Source organism: Canis lupus, chromosome 11 (assembly GCF_011100685.1).
Source record: "Canis lupus familiaris isolate Mischka breed German Shepherd chromosome 11, alternate assembly UU_Cfam_GSD_1.0, whole genome shotgun sequence".
NCBI classification, from domain to species: Eukaryota; Metazoa; Chordata; class Mammalia; order Carnivora; family Canidae; genus Canis; species Canis lupus.
The window spans coordinates 66,820,266-66,842,597 of record NC_049232.1 but is presented as its reverse complement, the minus strand read 5'-3'; the positions used below and the strand labels follow the sequence as shown (position 1 = coordinate 66,842,597).

At 36.8% G+C, this 22,332-nt stretch overlaps 1 protein-coding gene across 1 annotated transcript in view; it reads right to left on the bottom strand.

Moving 5' to 3' along the window:
- Positions 1 to 5,475: 5,475 nt before the first annotated feature.
- Positions 5,476 to 22,332, bottom strand: part of UGCG (UDP-glucose ceramide glucosyltransferase) — a 33,554-nt gene continuing 16,697 nt past the window's right edge. Inside the window, 8 exon segments of the mRNA NM_001172235.1 lie at positions 5,476 to 5,959; positions 6,430 to 6,619; positions 7,466 to 7,552; positions 8,589 to 8,767; positions 11,525 to 11,637; positions 12,945 to 13,046; positions 13,768 to 13,870; positions 21,534 to 21,675. Coding sequence (NP_001165706.1) covers positions 5,789 to 5,959; positions 6,430 to 6,619; positions 7,466 to 7,552; positions 8,589 to 8,767; positions 11,525 to 11,637; positions 12,945 to 13,046; positions 13,768 to 13,870; positions 21,534 to 21,675 — 1,087 coding nt within the window. The 3' untranslated portion in view covers positions 5,476 to 5,788.

Here is a 22,332-nt window from a genome sequence, read left to right as displayed (position 1 = left end):
TGGGGTTTTCTGCCGGGCCTCGCAGCTCCAGCCACTGACTCTTACATTCGGGACAGGATCATGCGGGCGACAACAGCATTGTTTGTAATAGTTTAAATAAACCCGATGGATTTTCATCTGGAATGCTAGGATACGTCCCCTGAACCAGCCGGGGCTGAGGGGTCAGCTGCCCTACAAAAAGATCCAGCAACTCTCTCCCATCAGATTGTGAACAATCCTTTCCCTCGAGCCCTGGAGGAAGAAGAGCTACTTTGTCGACTGTGTAACTGAGCTTTCATTTTCACTTGGTGGCTTGAGATCCTTATCGGAACACCCGCCTTTACCGAGAATGTGGCTCGTCAAATGCAGTTACTTCCTTTCATTCTCACACCGACCCCTGCGAAGGAGATCGCGCTGGTGTCCACTGAGGCACAGAGAGGGCGTGCGGGAAGCAAATGGTAACGCTGGAGAGTGGATCCGGTCTGGCTCCACAGACTGCATTCCTGGGATGTGATTAGCTAGAGGCACCAGATTAGTGGCACAGGCGTGCTTATCTTTATTTGTTCATTCATTCATTCAGCAGAATGGACTTTGTATCAGGTCCCTAAGCCAGGAGCTTGGGACACAAAGTCAAGTTAAGTTACTGGCCCTCCCTGCCCTTGGTATTTCCAATTTAATGATGAACACGAACAACTAGAGGGCCAATTAAAATAACCAGTGGTAGGTCTAGGGCAGAAGTGTAGGGTGAGGCTAGAGGCACAGGCACAGGACACAGAACTCGGGAAGGTAAGTCATGGAGAAGCTGGCCCCTGAGTAGAGTCCCACTGTGGAGGTTGGAGGAATTGTTTGAGGAAGCAACACACACAAAGGCCCAGAGCAGGAAAGAGCAGCCATCAGGGAAACTGCAGGAAGTTTACGATGAGGTTAACGTGAGTGGGTTTGGCAAAAAAAGGCAAGAGGGGAGTCTGGAGGTGCCCCCAGGATGTGATCTCAAATAGCCTTTCTGCCATGAGTAGAGCTTGGGCTTTATCCTGAAGGTAACGTCAAGCCATTAAAGTGTTTTAAGAAGAGGAGTAATGGGGCCAGGTTTTCTTTTTCCTTTTAAGATTGTATTAATTTATTCATGAGAGACACAGAGAGAGGCAGAGACACAGGCAGAGGGAGAAGCTGTCTCCGATGCTGTGGGACTCGATCCCAGGACCCTGGGATCACACCCTGAGCCAAAGGCAGATGCTCAACCACTGAGCCACCCAGGCCGCCCGGGGCCAGGTTTTCTTTATATGAAGAGGGTATCGGTGGCCTCGGGAGGGATGGCCTTGCCCATGGCTGTTCTCAGACCAGAGGTCCAAGTTCAATCCGCACAGGGGCTGCAAGCCTCCCGCCCAACAGCCTATGTAGCTAGCAAAAGTTTGAAGAGAATTTGTCAAACGCTGTCAAAATCTCAATGGTTTAAGTGACTAAAATTGATTTAAAAAGACATAGAAAGGGATCCCTGGGTGGCGCAGCGGTTTAGCGCTTCGGCCCAGGGCCTGATCCTGGAGTCCCAGGATCGAGTCCCGCATCGGGCTCCCTGCATGGAGCCTGCTTCTCCCTCTGCCTGTGTCTCTGCGCCTCTCTCTCTCTCTCTGTGGCTATCATAAATAAATAAAAAATTTAAAAAAAATATTAAAAAAAAAAAGACATAGAAAATGTGAACTATTATCAACAAAATAAGCTGGAAAAGGTTATTGAAGTGCCAGGCCCATAACGTTTTATGGATAAATTCTTTCAAACTTTCAAAGAACAGATCATTCCTGGCTAAATAAAGAATTGCTGGAGTACAGAAGGGGGAAAGCCCAACTGACTTTGCAGTTAGCATATCCTCGCTCTAAAGCCTAGAAAACATTTCTCTAAATACTAGCAAATAAAGTTCAGAAACGTATTGAAAAAAACAGTACCCAAAGGCCAGTAAGCTTCATGTCAGAAATGGGAATACACAGACTGTAAAAATATTGTCACTTCAATGCTGAAAATGGTTCTAAGACAGGGAGGGAAACCACATTTGGGAACACTGGTCTTTTTTCAGGATACTGGTGCGGGCCATTCAGCTGCACAAACGTTCATCAATTATTTCCATGCCCTCCCCACCTTGCCTTGGGAAAACATTATCCTAAATGCAAAGACTTTAGCAGTGTTCTGTCTGGTAAACTGTTTATTATGGTAAAGAAGAAGAGACACATGGAATACACATTAAGGAAACATTAAGACCCTCATTTAAATAAGATCAAGAAATGGAAGAAATTCCAGTGGTTATAAATCATACGTATAAAAATACACAATCTTGTTAGCCATTAAAAAAATTCATATGTCGAGGGGCGCCTAGATGGCTCAGTGGGTTGAGCATCTGATTCTTGATCTCAGGGCTGTGAGTTCAAGCCCTGTGCTCAGCTCCACGCTGGGTGTGGAGCCTACTTAAAGGAAAAAAAAAAAAAAGATCCATCTTTAAACTATGAGCTCCAATATTTTCACCTGTCAAATCGAGAAAGATTTCGAAAATGGCCAAACAAGCAGTTCTATGTGTTCTCTCAAACCCATTTCAGTAACGGGTGTCAGAAGACTGGAAGGAAATGATACATTAATGGTGATTTTAATATTTTCTTTATTTAAAAAAATCCAGGTATAATAATTAACAGACCATAAAATTTGCCTTTTAAAGGGTACAATTCAGAGCGGTTTTTAATATATTCACAAGATTGTGCAACCATCACTACTATTTAACAGTAAAACATTTTCATCACTTCAAATTCTTTTTAGACCCTTCCTCCCCTGGGATCTACTCTCCAGTTAAAAGTTTTCTTCCCTCACAGGCTGATGGTGAAATATACGTGGAGAGGCCTCCAGCGTGGGAGGAGCCTGGCCCTGGCCAGTGTGTGGGCCACTGGGTCTAGCTGGTCTCTGCATGGGAGGCCTAGAGCCATTCCTTTCCTCTCCTTGGTTGGGCCTTGCCCGCCACTGGAGTGATACCACCTAAGAAGCCAAGTGAGGCTGGGAGCCGGGGTGGGAAGGGGCCCAAGGGGCCAATGGGTCTCTTCTCCAGGTGATGACGAGCCACTGCTTCACAGGTCTGCCTGCACAGAACCAGCAGAGCTCAGGCCTCGTCCCAGAGTACCTGAACCAGAATCTCTGTGGGCAGGGCACAGGCATGTGTTATTTCTTCTTTTGAAGCTCTCTGGGTGTTTCTAATGTGCAACCAATGTAGAAAAGCCCAATGTTAAGCCGTAAGCCTGACTGTAGCACAGTTTTGTAAAAAGGAAGATGTCAAAATTAACGCTTGAGAGAATTCTCCCAGTAATTCTGATGTGATCGGCACAATATGTGACTTATAAAAAGATAAAAAAAGGAAAAGGCAGTAAACAAAAATACATTATTGTTAATGTTTTGATTGTATTCAAATTTTTATTTTCAACAAAAAAACTTGATACAATGATTTTAAATAATAAAATGTGGTATATTCTAGACACTTGTTTTTTTTTAATGGTTTATTAAATTTGGACTCCTACAGTTCTGTTGTGATGCTTTCTTCAACATTTATATTATTTCTTACCATATTATCACCACTCTAAACTTGCTAAACAAAGAATCACTCTGCTTAAATGAAGTTTCACTTGAAGGAAATACTCCATTACCACATAAAACACACATACAGAACAGTCATTTTTTTATATTTACAAAACACAAGAAGTCTGTCCAGCCATTTGGATTTGTTGTTACATTGCCCATACTGAGATTAGCAAAAAGCTAAGTAATAAGCAAAATTTCACTTCAGCGGTGCAAAGGATGGCATCAACCAAACTTCATTAAACAAACCAACAAATTACAAACATATTCGCAAAATTCAACTTTTGTAATCGAGATTAAAAAAAAAAAACAAACACAAAGTGGGTCACAACTAGACTGGTTTTCACTGTGCAACTTTCCTCAGGGAGCAATACTACCCATTTCACATGGAAAGGAATATGCATCAAAGCCTTTGTTCATGAAGAAAATGCCCTTCAAACAAATTCGTCATAAGGCGCAAAAAAAAAAAAAAAAAAAGAAAAAAAACTTTTTGATTGAAGCAGTTTGGCCCAGAGAAAAGCTTATACATAATGTGTATCCATAGTATATACACATGAATAGGTATAGTACACTTGAAACCATGTATGTTAGTCATTAGACAATTAAATGAATTGGCTCAGTGAGGTGAAAATGTGTCCGTTTTCTATAAATATGTAATTATTGCTGATATGCTACACATTATGCTCTGACATGGAAACTGTAGTAACTTAGAATTGAAAGCTGCCATATTGCCAGCGTCAGCCCTGCAGCAGGCGTTCATGTAGACAACATGCCATCCAATCCCAGAGAAAAAGCAAAAATTCCACTACAGGGGGAAAAAAAAAGGCTTATGCACTATCCCTTACATTTTGCCTATTTTTTTTTTTTTTTTAAACAAAAACAAGTCCAGTTCACCACAAGTTAAGCATAACGTGACAAGCAAGTCTAGCGGCAGGGCGGGAGAAGAGTGAAAGACAGCATGCATTTACAACTAGCACTGATCTAGTCTACTCTGTCATACAAACTGGAATACAAAAATCCAATTTAAATAAGACTAGACTAACTGTAAGAGTAAAAAAAAAAAAAAAAAAACACACACACAGTAGACTTAGTTTGATACTGATTGATTTTAAGAGTAAAACTCATCCTGTCCTCACTTAATACTCTACTGCAATTTATTTGATGGCTAGAATATTTACTTACTTAAAAAAGATATTAAATACCTGTATCATGAAATTACATTCTTTTTAACAATAAGACATACTGAGTAAGAAAATAGCTCATGTGTGAAATGTGTCTGAAATGCATTTTTCCTCACAACTATCAAAACATCCACTCACACTAAAACAAAACCACCCCAAATCCCCCCCCACCCCCGAAAAAAAAGTTAAGGAAAGATGGGGTGGGGTCGGGTAAGGGAGCAGGGAAGGAAAGGTTTACCAGCACAGTGATTAACAATGGTTCAAGACAGAACCAACAAGAGTTGGTCAAAAGGATGCCTTCAATACATGGCTACAATTAAAAACCAAACTCAACCACTTTTGGTTCATTGCAGTGAGACCAAAAAAAATATCTCTCACAGATTCATATAAATACTAGACTCCAGCTCTTTTACTATTATTATTTTTAAAGTTTTTCCATTTGTTTTTGCAAGGCCTAGCTACCTTATTTCAATTTATATTGGCTCTGCAACAACTACAAGAGGTAGGCATAGAGCATGAAAAAGTTTCTTAGTTAGTACCTCAGTGTGGGTTGTTCACCATACAATACCATTCACTTTAGATGTGTAAAGTGATTCCTTTCTAGTCTTTCCTAAACTCCAAAACAAAGCTGCTGCCATCCCATAAATGTTCTAAAAGAGTGTACTCACAGATAAGAAACTTTCTCTACTGAAGGATACTGTCATAGTGTTTGTTGCAGAGCATTCATATATTTATATATATATATTTATTTTTAAAAAATAAACAAACAACGAAAATCAAACCCAGGTTCCTAGAACCAATTCTCTTGATTCAATACTTCCACAAAATAAAGTGTACCATTTGGCCAAGACTACAGATGTGTTTTTTTTTTTTTTTCTTCACAGATGCAAGTGCCATGCAAAATAAATTAAAGAACAGATATCAAACATACATGTGATAAAACTACTGAAGGTAGATCTTTAAAAGCATTTATACAAACATAATTTATAATACTTCTCTTTTTTCCTTTATGTACAGTCACAAAGCTGTAGTTATACATCTAGAATTTCCTCTGCTGTGCCTCCACAGCGCAATCTGTAGCGACCAGTTCTCCAGCTTATAGTAGGGTCCCATAATGCCGATAAAAAAATGTATATTGTCATGGATTCACGGATGAACCAGGCTACTGCATAATCAAGTTTTGAAAAACACAGTGTGCCGCCCTAGGAATTAAAAAACAAAAAAGATGGATTTACTGGCTGTTGAACTAAACATAGTTAAAAAATGAAATTCTTCAATATCACCCTTTTAAATATACTATATAAAATCAAGCCTGTTTCTTTATATAACTGAACTGCTGTGCTGTATCAGTTTAAAAAATGTTAATTATGAATAGAAAAAGCATTAAAATAATGGCTAATCCTAACATATTTTAGTTTGAATACTTGATTTGCTTAACATCATTTTTTTTGGAGCCTTAATAAAAGTCCTAGTCTAGCTACCAACTGAAAGTTGAAAATCAAGTTAAGTTTTGCATCCACATTCTACTAAAGAAAGTAATGTTTAAACCTGATATTAACCTTCAAAAGGAAGCTAAAGAATGGCTCAGATAGATTTCATCAACCCTTTCTAAAATAAAAATAGTTTTAGTTCCACCAAATGACTGCCAATCTTTTCATGCCTATCCACATACCTGGACACCCCTGAGTTGAATGTAGTCAAATATAAACCATGCCAGGCAATGACACATGAAAAATACCATAATATCCCATCTGAATACATGGTGGGCTGCCCATCCAATAATTAAACTGGCAACAAAGCATTCTGAAATTGGCTCACAAATTATTGTAGCAGGAAGCATGTTAATTCGTAATTTGGTCCACCTAAAAGAAAAAAGACCTATTTTATTTATTTATTTAAAAAAGACCTTTTTTAAACAACAGCCTGACTACAAGACTAACCAATCTTTCCACCAAATGACCAGCTCTTTATTCTGTGATATGAAGGCCCTCCTCTTTAAAGAGTATTTAATGAATCTCTTTTCTATTTTTATTTAGTATATCAAAGAAAAAAGTCTATAAATTCATTTGTATGGCCTACACTCTAACGAATAAAGATTATAAAATTCAAAGTATAGAAAGTTAAGAAAACAGAGATAAGCATATTAAAGAAATCAAAGTCTCAACATCTTTCTTTTTAAAAATTATTTAGTCAAATTCAATTTAGTTAACATATACTGTATCACTGGTTTCAGGGGCAGAATTTAGTGATTCATCAGCTGCAGAGAACACCCAGAGCTCATTCCATCATGTGCCCAGTTACGCCATCCCCCCTCCCCCACTTCAGCATCTCATATTTATTGAATGCTTTCAGGGCTACACAGCAAAGAAAATATATTTAAACGTTAAATTTATTTTAGTAAGAGGTGTGGGGGATAGGGTAACTGGTGATGGGCATTAAGGAGGGCACGCGATGGAGGGAGCACTGGGTGGCATATAAGACTGGCAAATCACTGACCTCTGAAACCAACAGCATGTTATATATTAATTAATTGACTTTACGCTTTAAAAAATTTAAAAATCTATTTTAATAAGGTTGCTAACCTCTCTTTTCTGGAACTAAGCAAGACTTGACTTTTCAGTATTTTGAATATCACACTAGACCATGTAAAAATTACTCCTCAACCTTTCTCTTTTCATCCAGTATAAAAAGAAGAACAGCTGGCTTACCTGATCATTCTGGATTGAAACTGGGAAATTGAGTAAGAGCCAGAGTTCTGCATTGCAACCTGAGTGGACATTGCAAACCTCCAGCCTCTGAAAATTAAGACAATTATAAAATGAACTATGATGATGATGAACACATGCAGGCACGACTGATTATACATTTACTCATCACTATACAGAGTAAGCAACCGCTGGTGTTCAGGGTGAGCCTCGTTCTCAGGATCAGCACCCTACTTGGGGTATATCAGACTCATGGATCTCTGAGCAATACACAGGCCCATGAAGTACCATCTACAGCTGAGAGAGACTGCAACCCCTTAGTTTACGGTTTAAGACACTTAAAATGCAGACATTTTGAAAGTACTAAGTGGAGCGGGTTCTGTATTTCAGTTTAGTCCTTGATCACTAATAAGCAAAACCAAAACTAAAACCAAAAAAACCACTAATTCAAATGGGAGGAGGCTGGGTGTAGAGGAGGGATGTGTGATTTATGTGTGGATATTCACAAGAAATGCAAACAAAAAGCATTATGTATCTCATGGGAAACACTATGAAACTATGAGTACATGAATACCAACATGAAAGAATTTTAAAAACCTTCGTCAATTTTTAAAATCCTATCTTTAGTAAATTATCACAAAGGGGCAATGAACCCCTTTAAAAGCAAACATGTGTTTTGACAGAGAAATGTGAATTCATTCTGTGAACCGTTAGGTGGCTTCTTAGCAGGCATCAAATAATCTAAGAAATCCCAAAATGTGCAATCATATTCTTTAAATTTTCACCTGCTGGCTTAAGACTGCACTAATATTTTTAATCTTCTGAAACACACAGAAATTTACATCCATAATAATGTAAATTTATAATCACAGAGAAGCTTCCTTTTAATGCCAAACTATGTTAAAGAATGTAAAAGAATCAGAACACTTATTTTCTTCATTTATTTCTTTTATAACATATCTATAAATAATAGGAATTACTTTATAGAAATATTAATCTATCCTGTACTCACTAGCAAGAAATAAAATAAAATAGCTCCTTAACCCATGGGCTTAACAAATACAATATACCAACAGAAGTCAGGTACTACAAGTACTATAAGCCTCATGTAATTTAGTTTGCTTACCGGTCAGCTATTGCTTTGGCCATAAAATAATCTTCAGCAATGTACTGAGCAAAAGCTATAAGCCCTCCTGCTTGATCTAACACATCCTTTCTCATTAAACAAGACATTCCTGTCACACATTTGAAGCCAGTGACATTGGCAGAGATATAGGACCTTGGATGGGAAGTTCCAAAATATACCTGTCCCCAAAAAGAGCAAAAACATATATGTATAATTAGAATGTTATGTTAAAAGTATGGTATCTAAAACATTTTTTTCTTAATGAACTTTAAGTATGACTGACTGAATATCTTCTTATTCTTACATAAACTACCTGAATAAAAATTATTACAAAACACTGTTTACATGTGGCAGGCAATCAGTAATTTATTTGACTATTCTTTTTTTTTTTTTAAGAATTATTTATTTTAGAGAGAGAGAAAAAGAGAGCATGTGAGTGAGAGCAGGAGGAGCGGCAAAGGGAGAGGGAGAGAGAATCTCAAGCAGACTCCTTGCTGAGTGAGGAGTCCCATATAGGGCTCAATCCCATGATGCTGATTATCATGACCTAAGCCAAAATCAAGAGTTAGACACTCAATCAACTGCACCATCCAGGTGCCCCTAGATTGACTATTCTTGTTATCACCATTACAAAGAAAAATATTCTTCTAAGAAAAAATAATTCTATTTTCAAATAAATACTGTCTTCCCTAAAGCTATAAGATTTGAAGATTTATCCAAATAAAACTTAATTTGGATATAAAATAAGTCAGGTAAAAATATCACTCACTGATGTCAAATATTAACAAATATGTTATATAGCCTACTTTCAAAATGTTTGTGTTGGGATCCCTGGGTGGCGCAGCGGTTTAGCGCCTGCCTTTGGCCCAGAGCGCGATCCTGGAGGCCCGGGATCGAATCCCACATCGGGCTCCCGGTGCATGGAGCCTGCTTCTCCCTCTGCCTGTGTCTCTGCCTCTCTCTCTCTGTGACTATCATAAATAAATAAATAAAAATTAAAAAAAAAAAGTTTGTGTAACTACATCTACACATACAGGCGTATGTATGTGAATATACGTTACATGTGTATGTACGTTGTGTATATACTTCCACATGCATATATACAAACAGCACTTATAGGTATATCAACCTATAGGACAATCCTATTTTAATTCCTTTTGTGCATCCTTTCATAGCTAGTTGCTTCCTGCCCGAGTCTCTGAGCTTCTTCCCTATTTCCCCAATGTTATTTTTCTTTATTTTTAAAATATTTTATTTACTTATCTGAGAGAGATTGAATGAGCATGCACATATGCATGAACAGGGGGGAGGGGCAGAGGGAGAAGCAGACTCCTAGTGAGCAGGGAGCCCAATGTGGGGCTCAATCCCAGGACCCTGGGATCATGACCTGAACCAGAGGCAGATGCCTAACTGACTGAGCCACCTAGATGCCCCACAACTTGAATATTTCTAAAACAAAAATACAAGGTGGCATATAGGAATAAAAAGTATTTTCTTGGGGATCCCTGAGTGGCTCAGCAGTTTAGCGCACCTGCCTTCGGCCCAGGGAGTGATCCTGGGGTCCTGGGATCGAGTCCCGCATCAGGCTCCCCACAGGGAGCCTGCTTCTTCCTCTGCTTATGTCTCTGCCTCTCTCTTTGTATCTATCATGAATAAATAAATAAAATCTTAAAAAAAAAAGTATTTTCTTTTAAAGTAACTACTCAGAGTTTCTCTTACTAAACAAAAACTCTGATATTTAAAGACTTAATGATTTCTTGAAATCGGACAAATATATTCATGGGCAATAGTAAGAGTTCATGGCTCAAACTGCCAAAGGTTAAATTCCACTCACAACATACCTTTACCCCCTCAGATCTGTGGTAATCCCAAGACTGCAATTCAAAATAATGTAAGTGCAGATACGCTTAAAAGCAAGTTGATATGTTTAAAAGACTACAAGTGTATATCCTTCCCTGATGACATTAAAGCAAGTTTTTCTTCTTTAATGTTTAATAGCACAGAAATGGTTAAATCAGGTATAGAACATGCATGTGATAGACTGTGATACAGCCAATAAAAATCACTTTTATAAAAAAAAATCACTTTTATATAAAGTTAAAAATATGGAGAAAAGATAATGAAGTGACAAAAATCAGATACAAATTGTTTTTAGAGTACCATCTCACCTTTTTAAAAAGGCACATGGGAAAAAAAAATACAAACTTTCTCTCATTGGTAGGGTTATTCTCTCCTCACAAATGTAATAAAAAGGGATCCCTGGGTGGTGCAGCGGTTTAGCGCCTGCCTTTGGCCCAGGGCGCGATCCTGGAGACCCGGGATCGAATCCCACATCAGGCTCCCGGTGCATGGAGCCTGCTTCTCCCTCTGCCTGTGTCTCTGCCTCTCTCTCTCTCTCTGTGACTATCATAAAAAAATAAAAAAATTAAAAAAAAAAAAAAACAAATATAATAAAAAAATCTTAAAAAAAAGGAAAGTCAAATGGATTTTATAATGACTTGTATGAATAATTTTCCATTTTGTGTATTTAAATACTCTGATATTTTAAAAAGATTCTTTTCAGATTAGGTCTCTGAAAGAACTATATGCCATGTGCTTTTATGTTAAGTCTATAGTCTAGAACCTAACTCTAGAACTGAAAGCGAGGGTTATAAAGATAAAGACTATGGTGTGTTCAGCTGGTAATGAGATCGCAAGGTGTTTCCTCCATAAATCCATTCACTGCGGGAGTGTAGTAAGTTCAGCTGTCAGTGATTGCAGGGGCCCAAAAATGTCTTCACTCATAAAACACTAATCTCATGTTGGATACCAGTACTTAGCACGTTAAAACAGACTTAATTACAGTTCACATTGGGTAGTTCATCCTAACTCTCAAGATTCTGGCAGATCAGGGATGTGACTGACAATAAGAACATTATTATGACCACCGTACTTACCTGTTCTAATGTGGCAGCAAAGCCCTGTCTGTCTGCTACATAAGGCAGACCATGAACCAGGCCTACTTTCTCTGTCATTTGGTTAACCATGTCAGTGAGTGTGTCTGGAATTACTACAATAAAAAAGACAAAAAGGTGGCAAGGGAGAGAGGAAAAGAAAATCTTTTTAGTAAAATGCCCATTAATGCAAAATACATTTTGTGAACTATCATTAAATTCTTTTTTTTTTTTTTTACATTTGAATCTAATAAAATTCTCAATCACTTTTCTAAGTAGAATACAAAATCTCCAAAAAAGGCATAATTTATGATAAGCTAATTTATGCTATACATTTCCAGGCTAATATATACCTACTATGTACCAGAGACAAGATATACCTTGAAAATGTTACTCCTCCTATTTCAGAACCTCTAAGCTGTCCTAAAGACAATGTGGCCTAACTGAAACGGTACAGGAGCAGAGGTCAAAGGACCTCAGTCCTTATGCTGGCTTCTGCATTCTCTAACCATAAGAAAATGAGCCTCCTCTTTCTTAGAGGGTCTTAGAGGGTCTCTCTCATAAAACTGCTGAGAATTCAATGAGATGATACTCGACAGAGATGTGTACATGTGTTACAAAAACATAACAAATATATGATAGAAAATAAGATAGAAAACACAAAGAATGAATATAATCTCTGACCACAAACTAATAGATCTGTAATGATCCTGATTAATTAGGCCTGCCACATTTCTCTTAATTTTCCAATCTGCATTTTAGGCCAATAAAAAAATTTAAATCATTGTTCCCTCTTCAAATAGCAAACATTTCCTATCATTTTACATGACCTTATTTTTATTTCCTTCAAGTCTTTATGAACGAAATCTGATCTATGAGTGTATTTGGATCTTAAATACACATATTCGAGAGCAGTGGTTCTCAACTGCTGCTCTGCAAGGGACATTTAACAATGTCTAGAGACAGTTTTCAGTTGTCACAACAGAGAAAGAGGTGCTACTGGCATGGAGTGTGTAGCAGGGATCCTCGCTAATCATCCCCCAGGGCAGCCTCAACAACAAAGAATTATCCAGCCCAAAATGCTGAAGTCGAGAAACTTGTGGTAATTGGAATATAAATGTTTAAAAAGGAAAATTTACAACTATGAAAAATCCTATATAATGGACCATGACAATTTTATTAATAGTTGGAATTTTCTGTTCAATGTAATAATATTTTTATACATGTAACATTCTAGGTTAGCATTAAAAAATTCCAAATCTTACTAAGTATAACTTGACATTTTACCATGAAAAAATGAAATAAATTACTTTATTAATTAATAGCAAACAAAAAGGATTGATAAATATATTTTCAGATTGCTTTTGGCATTTTATCATCCAATGAATAGTTTTGTAAAATAAATAAATAAAAAGAAGCTCACCTCTTATTCCACTATCACAAATCCATATCAGATCATACTTTGCAACTTCATATCCTGGCATTAAATTATTAATTTTAGGATTAATGCCAACTTTTTTGCCACCTAAAAATGTAAAGGTGCAACAGTCAAAGATTCGTGTAACATTGGAAGTATTTTCTAAAATTCAGATATAGGGTAGAGAGAAGTGAAAAGTACTTTCATATGTAATAATTTAAGCAAACATACTTTAACATTATGCTTCACATTCCTTAGTATTAATAATATATTCAGGAAAAAACTTCATTCTCAAAGATAATTTCTTTGAAAATGTGTTAGTTTCAGTTTTTTAATTCTTAAGTTAATGTATCAATAGTTAAGTATGAATCAATGTTTAATGGCAAATATCTCTCTACAAGTCTTCAGACTAAGCCCCTAGGCTTTTGAAAAACATTCATTTTTAAAAATATATATTATTTTTGAAATATCATAAAAGCAAATTTTATTGCTCAACTCCCAATTACAGTGAATGAGATATAGGAAAGCCCACAGACTGAAAATATTAAAGAAACAAAAACAACAAACTCTTATGTCTGACTGAGAAAAACATGATAGGGTAATGGGGAGGGAGTAGGGGTTTTTTGGTTATTTTGTTAATCCCAGATAGGAAAAAAACATGTGTTTTTAGAACTTAAGTTTTCTTGAAAGGATACAAACATACCCTATCACTATTCCAACATGATAAAGCAAACATCCTAATAACTTCACTATTGTTTAATACAAAGATTACTGATACTTAATACTATTAAAGCAAAAAGGATTATTGGAGAATTAATTTGTTACCTACCAATAAACAATCTAGCATCAACATTTGGATATTTTCCAAGAAGCTTCTTACATACATCAATGGCTGGATCATCATGATCTTGTACACAAAGGAGTACTTCATACTAGTCAAAGAACACATTTTATGTAAATTAATCTCTTATAAAAATAAGCACATTATTAGATTTACTGATAAAAAGGCATTAAGAAAAACAAGCAATTGTACACACACAGTTTAAAAGTTAAGAGAGTACTCATAATGGATGCAAACACTTATGATATCAAGTGTTGCTTTAATCGAGAGCAGCTTCTCCCCGAACAGGGGGCCTATTTGCAGGCAGAAGAGATAATGAAGACACTGGCAGCCCTCACTGCTGATGTCTTGCCATTCCCAGATAGGCATGGCCTGGTAATTAAATGGGATCTCAAGCTTCTCTAGGGCCTTCCTCACTGAAGATTTACTTAATACAGGGTGCCCAACAGTGTAAAAGCAACACAGAAAGCAAGCAAAATAAACACCCACTCTGCTCTCTAGAAGCTCTCTCTGAATTTATTATTTCACGAAGGTGCTATAAATTATATGTCAAATTCCATAATGATCTATTTAAAGGGTGTTCCCAAATTCTTTACATGAAAAGGACAAAATGAGATTAGACTTTTGCTATATAACAGTTTTTGAAATAAAATTTGATTAGGGATCCCTGGGTGGCGCAGCGGTTTGGCGCCTGCCTTTGGCCCAGGGCGCGATCCTGGAGACCCGGGATCGAATCCCACGTCGGGCTCCCGGTGCATGGAGCCTGCTTCTCCCTCTGCCTATGTCTCTGCCTCTCTCTCTCTCTGTGTGACTATCATAAAATTAAAAAAAAAAAATTGATTGAAAATCTATCATCCTGAAAAGTATGGTTAGCCTTTTAACACTGAAAATACCCAGGGCTTTATTTTGCTCAGTAGGTTAGGGATGTCACTTCATTGCAATTGACTGGCAATTGACTGTTACCCTGGGACATTTATTTAAAGAAGAGAATCGTGGCCCCACTCTTACTTTTGAATTAGAAATCTGGGGGTGACTCTGACATATAACCAGATTTATAAAATCTTGAGCTAAATCTTTAAGTTATCATTGAGTAAACGACTAAGTTTTTAAAAAGTATTTGCTTTCACATACAAAAATGCTACTATATTATTTTATAGGGTAAGTATTCTTAGTTTTTTGTTGTTGTTGTTGTTGTTTTTCAAAAATGCTGTTCAATTCATGCTGACTCAGTGACAAATTTCCTACCAATCCTTTCTAAAATGGGGTGGGCATGTTTAAGCAAAAGAGGGAGGTTAATTATGTTCATGAAAAAAAAACCAAATCTATGGGTCCTAAAAAATAAAAAGAGCTAAGGATATAACTTTATAAGTATCTGAGCTACAGGGACTAGCACAGGTAAAGGGGAAATTCAGCAAAAACTAGCAACATGGGAACTAGTGGTTGAATATGAAAAGGGCCAGGATTAAAGTCAAAGAAGAAAGTAACATGATTTTTTTAGGTAAAAAATAAAAAAAGTTTTCTCAATAATTAGGCAGAGGGGGAAACAATGCATACTTTCCTCATACTTTCTACCTACTATTCTTATACATTCTATCAACTATCTATTTTCAATGATAACTGACCAAAATTGCCACTCAGGAGGTATCGAAACCAACTTTACAGATGCCTCGTCTCCAGGGACCAGATAAAAAAAATCTGAGAATGGGAAGGACACCACTCTAGCCCACACCCTTGAACTTCCCAAAGGGTTGACTCCTACGTCCTATAAAGCATCAGTCATCCTCCCAAAGGACTCTCAAAACAATGTTTGGTTGAACCAGCTAAAAGGAATTGACCTTCGCAATGAAGATCAGAAAGATTAAGTGACCTTCCAAAGGGTAAAGGTAACAACTGGCTTCCCTACTAGAGCATGCTGCTCAGCCAGGCTTGCGGTAAAAAATTCCTCATTCTTCCAAACACCACAGAGTTTCTTTAATGCTTTTAGAATTCAGGTTGTTTTACAGGTATAAGCAAGAACAGTGAAAGGAAATGTTCATAAGTGATATAATTCCATAAAATATAATCAAAAAGTTAGTCTTAGCTTTTTTCCCTAGCAAGAGAAAACTTTGCAAAATATAGTTCTGGAAATGCACTCAGAGAAGGCAGAGTTTACCTTTCTTCAAACGCAAGATTTAAAGTTTTTATTTTCGGCGCCTGGGTGGCTCAGTTGGCTAAATGTTCAACTCTTGATTTTGGCTCAGTGTGTGATCTTAGGGTCCTGAGATGGAGCTCCACATGGGACTCTGCGCTCAGTGGGGAGTTCACTTGAGTTCTCCTCTCCTCCTTTCCCTCTGTCCCTCACCCCTTTGCACCCTCTCTCTCTAAAATAAATAAATCTTTTTAAAAAATTAAAGTTTTTTTTTTTTACTGATTATACCCCTTAAACTTAATTTCAAAGGAAAATTAAAAACCTCCTGATTACCCAGAGTGCGAACAAAACTCAAGTCACATTAAAAAAATGTTCAGATTCTTATTAAACACATAACTTTCACTTGTTTTGGATATTGAAAATCATACCAAATAGGAGGTAAGCATTCCAAGTATTCTCTGAACTATTAGATTTTAACCAGGAGTCTTCGTTTTCAGCTATGATAATGACCCATGTCTTCAGTTTGATCAAGCATTTTATTTGCTAGAAACCTCTGTATTAGAATAGTTAAATCACTTCCAACTACCCTGAAACTGGCAAAATACAACACACCAAATTGGTTAAAGACTCTCTTAGCTAATACAAAAAAAATTCTCTGGATTCTTTTTAAAAAAAGATTTTATTTATTTATTTGAGAGAGAGTGAGTATGTGCGTGAGTGACAGGGGTGCAGGGAGGAAGAGCAGAGGGAGAGGGACAAGCAGACTCCACGCAGAACCCAATGTGGGCTTGATCTCACAACCTGCGTTGAAATCAAGAGGCGGAGGGCTTAACGGACTGAGCTGCCCAGGCACCCCTGGATATTTTTATACTATCTAAAGGATTAGGCAGAAGAATATATGTTCAAAAACTTAGTGTCTATTAAAAATATTACACTTTAAAAATATTTCAAGAAAACATTTAATAATTCAGAAAGGGCTTTAAGATATAGTGAATTCCATTATAAAGTGATATAGTATGAATACATAAAATCCAGAAATAAACCCCAGAGTAGTTCAGATGAGAAGGTTAGTCTTTAGTAAGGTTACATACTAATAGCTAGAACTGGCTAATTTTCCCTTTTCCTTTTCAAACAGTGCAATGGCTAAAAGGCTGAGAACAAGGGGTGTGTGTGTGTGTGTGTGTGTGTGTGTGTCAGAAATCCACAAAGTGGGATTCAGCCTTTGATATTTAAAAACAGAATATCTGAAATGGCAAAAATCACGAATGCTACTTTTTATCTTTTATAAATAAATTCAGATGCATATAAAATACTAGATTTAGGGATGTGAATAGCATTAGGAAAACTGCTGATTTGGCCCTGTAGATATTAGGAATATAAACTTTGCACTATAGCAAATAAGATAAAACATCCTCTCAAAATAGAAAACTGTTTTAACGATATTAATCAGTTATACGGCATATCAAATAGGAATATCCTGGTCTATAAATAACTATACATCATCTCTACAGAAAATTTTATGATGATACTGGATGACAACAGAATAGAAATTTTCTATGACAGAATAGATTTAGACCCCAAATACCTAAAACATTCTTGCAGCATGGAGATTAATAACACTTATTAAGTTAATGCATTTGTCCTTAGGATAACTTTTGAGTGAAAGAAAGATGCCAGGAAGGAAATGTTTCATAAGAACACAGCTCTGAATTCGAAGTCTGGACAGCTCTGCTTCTCTATTTTCAAGAAATTGTTTATACGGTTTTCTAAATTTACGTGGCAAATTCCTAGTCTTGCAGATTTAGTAGTTTCACCACATACGTTGTGCTTGGTCTTTTGGTAATGGATTCAATTTTCTGTCTTCTCTAATTCTTTGTTTAGAAGACCATTCAGTAAGAAAACAAGTCCTGTTACGGATAACTACACCACTGGCAAGAAAGAGTCCACATGTGGCACTGGACTTGTAACATCTTACGCCAATTCTCTATTTGCAAAAAAGGCAAAAAAAAAAAAAAAAAAAAAACCCACCAATATTACCACAGCTTCATGCTCCAATCATTTAAGCTATTCTTTTTTTTTTTTTTTTTAAGATTTTTACTTCTTTATTCATGAGACACAGAGAAAGAGAGACAGAGACAGAGAGAGACAGAGATGCAGGCAGAGGGAGAAGCAGGCTCCATGCAGGGAGCTTGACGTGGGCCTCCAGGATCACGCCCTGGGCCGAAGGCAGGCGCTAAATCACTGAGCCACCCAGGGATCCCCTCCAATCATTTAATTTAAAAACTCTTCATATGGCCAGGATTTACTAACGTAAAGCTGTCAAACCATTTGAAACTGATTACCACATCTTCCTTCTGCGGCTAAATCTCTCCCTAAAGGGCTGTCTATGCTGACACCAAGCTGAGTGCTCAATTTTGCAGAAAATGAATTGTATGGCTTTTTCATTCTTATGTGTTTTTTCCCCTCAAGGAATAAATATTAAAATAAGTGGACTGGAGCTCCTGGGTGCCATAGTCGGTTAAGTGTCTGACTCTTGGCTTCGGCTCAGGTCATGATCTTGGGGTCCTGGCACCAGTCCCCACCTCAGGCTCAGCACAGAGTCTGCTTAAGACTCTTTCTCTCTCTCCCTCTGCCCCTCCCCATGCCATGTATTCTCTCTCTCAAATAAATAAAATCTTTAAAAAAACAAAAACCAAAACCAAGTGGATTGACAAGATATGTAAAGCACTGAAATATTTCAGGGCAATTAGTATAGTAACAATCCTCACCAAAGTTTAAACCCAGAAATTCAGAACAAGTACGTAGTAAATCTTCTTGCACGTGTCCAAAATTAAGTAAAATTTCTGAATTTCAACATGTTCTTTTTCCAGAATGGTTTATAATGTTCCAAATCAAATGAGGAGGAAAAACTTAAGTCCGGAATGAAATAAGACATATTTCTAGAAAACAATCTTCAAGTCGACAAAAAGCCAATAGTAAAGTTTGCTGGGCCTGGCAGTCACACAAATGTTCGTTTCAGGACTACGGGTCTCCTTGGTGACACAAGCAAGTTGTCTGTTCATTCTCAGATTTGTGGGATTTCAGTGGTTTAACTTTAGTTTCTTGGGGAACATTTGTCATTGGGCTTGGTTTTTTAAAAAGTCAATAAAATTTTTTTAAAAAGTCAATAAAATGTGGCAAGGTCCAAATTTTCCTTTAGATTGCAGATCCTTAGACTTTCCCTCTGCTTTCTTTATTTTCTATTTACACAGCTAACAAACAGTACTTTTAGTACTGTACAAAGTTTTAGTAAATAAAACTTTGAAAAAAGAATAAAAACAATCTCTTATATATGCAGTTCCTCATTTTATAATAAGTATCAAAACAGCTTTCTCCACAACCAATTTAAAGACCCCAATGGCATAAGTGGAAAAAAAGCAAAAACTAGAGCTCTTAAGATAATCTCAAATTGTAATTAAAAAAATCTTCATTCAGAAGGAGAAATCAATCATGGACTTATCCCAAATGTTCAGAATTAATGGATACATATGTTCTTGGGTTATTTTTAAAAACTCTTTCTGCAACTAAAACCCACACTAACTTCCGCAACCAATTCAATTCCATGACTATCATTTCCTGAGGACCCAACATAAAAGTTCCATAAGTAAGCTCTGAGAGTGAGTAATGGCAAAAGGGCAGGATGATGATGAAACAACTGAAATGTGACATTAAATTTCAACAAGGATAAATGCATGATTCTAAGCTATTCTGAGATTTAATATCAATGAAAATATTCTTCATTAAAAAAATTCTTTGCATTTACCCACATAATGTAGGACTTGAAAACCTTCCATTTTTCTTATTGCAAAGCTTATTTTACAGTTAATTTTACTTGTATCATTCTTTCTAAATTACAAAGGAATACTTCTTACACTTTCACATTTGAAGAAAATCAAGTGATTTTTTAAAAATTACATACTACATTTATTGGATAGATATTGCATGCATGCTTCACATCTCTAAAATTATTAAACACACACATAAACTAGAAGAAAAACACATAATTGTTTTGCTTCAACTTAGCTTCAAATACCTAGACTTCCACACTTTAAAAGCACTAATATAAAAACAACACTAAAAAATAACTGAATTATACTTGTGTCTACATACTTAATAAGAGCTGCATTAAGGCTATCACATCTGTGTCTTCTCTATTCTTTTCACTGATGCTACCAAGAAAAATAAGAGCTAAAAGAAAAGAAATAAGAGTGTGAAAAACAGTCACCATGAGAAGTGTGGTGGATATATTATCTTCCTCCTCACTAGTTGGGATACACTGTTCTAAGGAAATAGGGCAAGAGTCTCCAAAGGGCAAAAACTATGGAGAAACTGAGACAGTAAGGGTAAAAACTGACAGAAGTGAACAGGGACCTTGGAGGAAAATTCAAATCAAGCAGCTAGAAATGTAAAAACACATTCAAAAGCAGTGTTTCAAACAGGCAGCTTAAAAAGCGGCAATCAAGCTGCCTACATAAATCAAGAAACAGTCAATTCTCCTAAGAAACTACAGGTGGAATATCAAAGGGAAGAGATAAAAAGAATACTGTCACCTCAAGAAAACTGGGAGTTCGCCAATGAAGGAATATGTTGAGTTCACAGATCTACAGATTGTATAGATGAATGATACAAACAACACAACAAACAGTAGACTACTACTCAGCCATCAAAAGGAATGAAATCTTGCCATTTGCAAGACATGCATGGAACTAGTGGATATTTTGCTGAGCGAAATAATCAGAGAAAGACAATTATCATATGATCTCATTCATATGTGGAATTTAAGAAACAAAACAGAGGATCATAGGGGAAAAGAGGAAAGGAAAAAAAAAGATGAGGTGAACCATAAGAGACTCTTAATTACAGGAAACAAACTGAGGTTTGCTGGAGGGGAGGGCATGGGGGGATAGGGTAACTGGGTGATGCGCATTTAAGAGGGCACAACATGTAACGAGCACTGGGTATTATATAAGACTGACAGATCACTGACTTCTATCTCTGAAACCAATAATACATTATGTTAATTGAATTTAAATAAAAATAATTTTTTAAAAACAACAAACAATACATATGGCATTAAAACCCAGAAAGATAAAGAAATTAGAAATTAGGTATGAGGAAGCCCCATCTTACTGCTAATTATAACCTATTCTTGGCTCAAAAGCCAGATTCTCAAGGTAATTTACATTTACTTCTAGCTATCTTGCATCCCATCTCAGATCACTAAACGCTGCTTTTTCTCTCTCACTGCCTCTTCTTCTCGTCATTCACATATGCCTCTCATGGAACAAGATTTTTTTTATTCAAACTGCCAGGCACTTAACAATGTCTGAGTTCCAGGAGGTCTACTCTGGGATTTCTAATTCAGATGGACATGCAGGTGGTTACAAGATTACAAAAGGAAATCTGTCCCCTTCCTCAACTCCATTTCTGTCCTGTGACTACTGCTATCACAGCATAAATTGTATGAGACCGACATTGTTGTGCATTTTTAATCCCTTCACCTTTTACAGTCAACATGGCTCTTTACGAGAGAAACACGAGAGAAAAGAATCTCACCCATTTCTAATGAGTTCAAGGTTGTACTTACTTTGGGGTAATCCAATTCGAAGAATGTCTCCAAGTTGTTGATTAGGTTAGGATCTACACCTTTCAGTGGCTTCAGAAGAGACACACCCGGGAGCTTGCTATATGGCTGTTTGTCCGTTGCCTTCTTGTTGAGGTGTAATCGGCTAAAAAGCAAATAATATATACATTATTTCTGGATAAAGTATGTGTGAGGCTATCGAGAAATTACTAAATTCTAAGTTTTATTTGTTTACTTGTTTTTTTAACTTTTATTTTTTAATTTTTATTTAAATTCAATTTGCCAACATACAGTACAACACTCAGATATCTGAAAATGAAGCAAAGTAACCAGAGAAGTGCCCAGTTTAGGAAAACCAGAATGAAGAAGATTGAATGTTCCAATGAAGGCTGGAGTTTAAGACTGTTGTTTATGGTTGTACTCTCAGTGCTTAGAGAACTATGCCTAGCAGAGAGTAGGCATTCAATAAATACATGGTGAAGAAATGAATTATAGTGTTAGCCCACATGTTAACTGCCCTTCCTCCCAAACTGCCATCAAAGTGGACCAAGAACTATATAAACAGTGGGGGGTGGGGGGTGGGGAGAGGAGTTCCTATCTTCCCCAGAAAACCAGAGAAGTATAACCAGAAAAATCTGAGAAATTTCTATAACAAGCAGCCTACATAACACACAACTGAAAGAAGTATTATGCTACTGGCACAGCAAGCAAGAAAATGGGTAAGTAGCAGAACTTCTAATATTCACAAGCTCAGAATGGCAGGGGCAGAACAGAGGGAATTTGAAAGTATGAAAAAAAATCT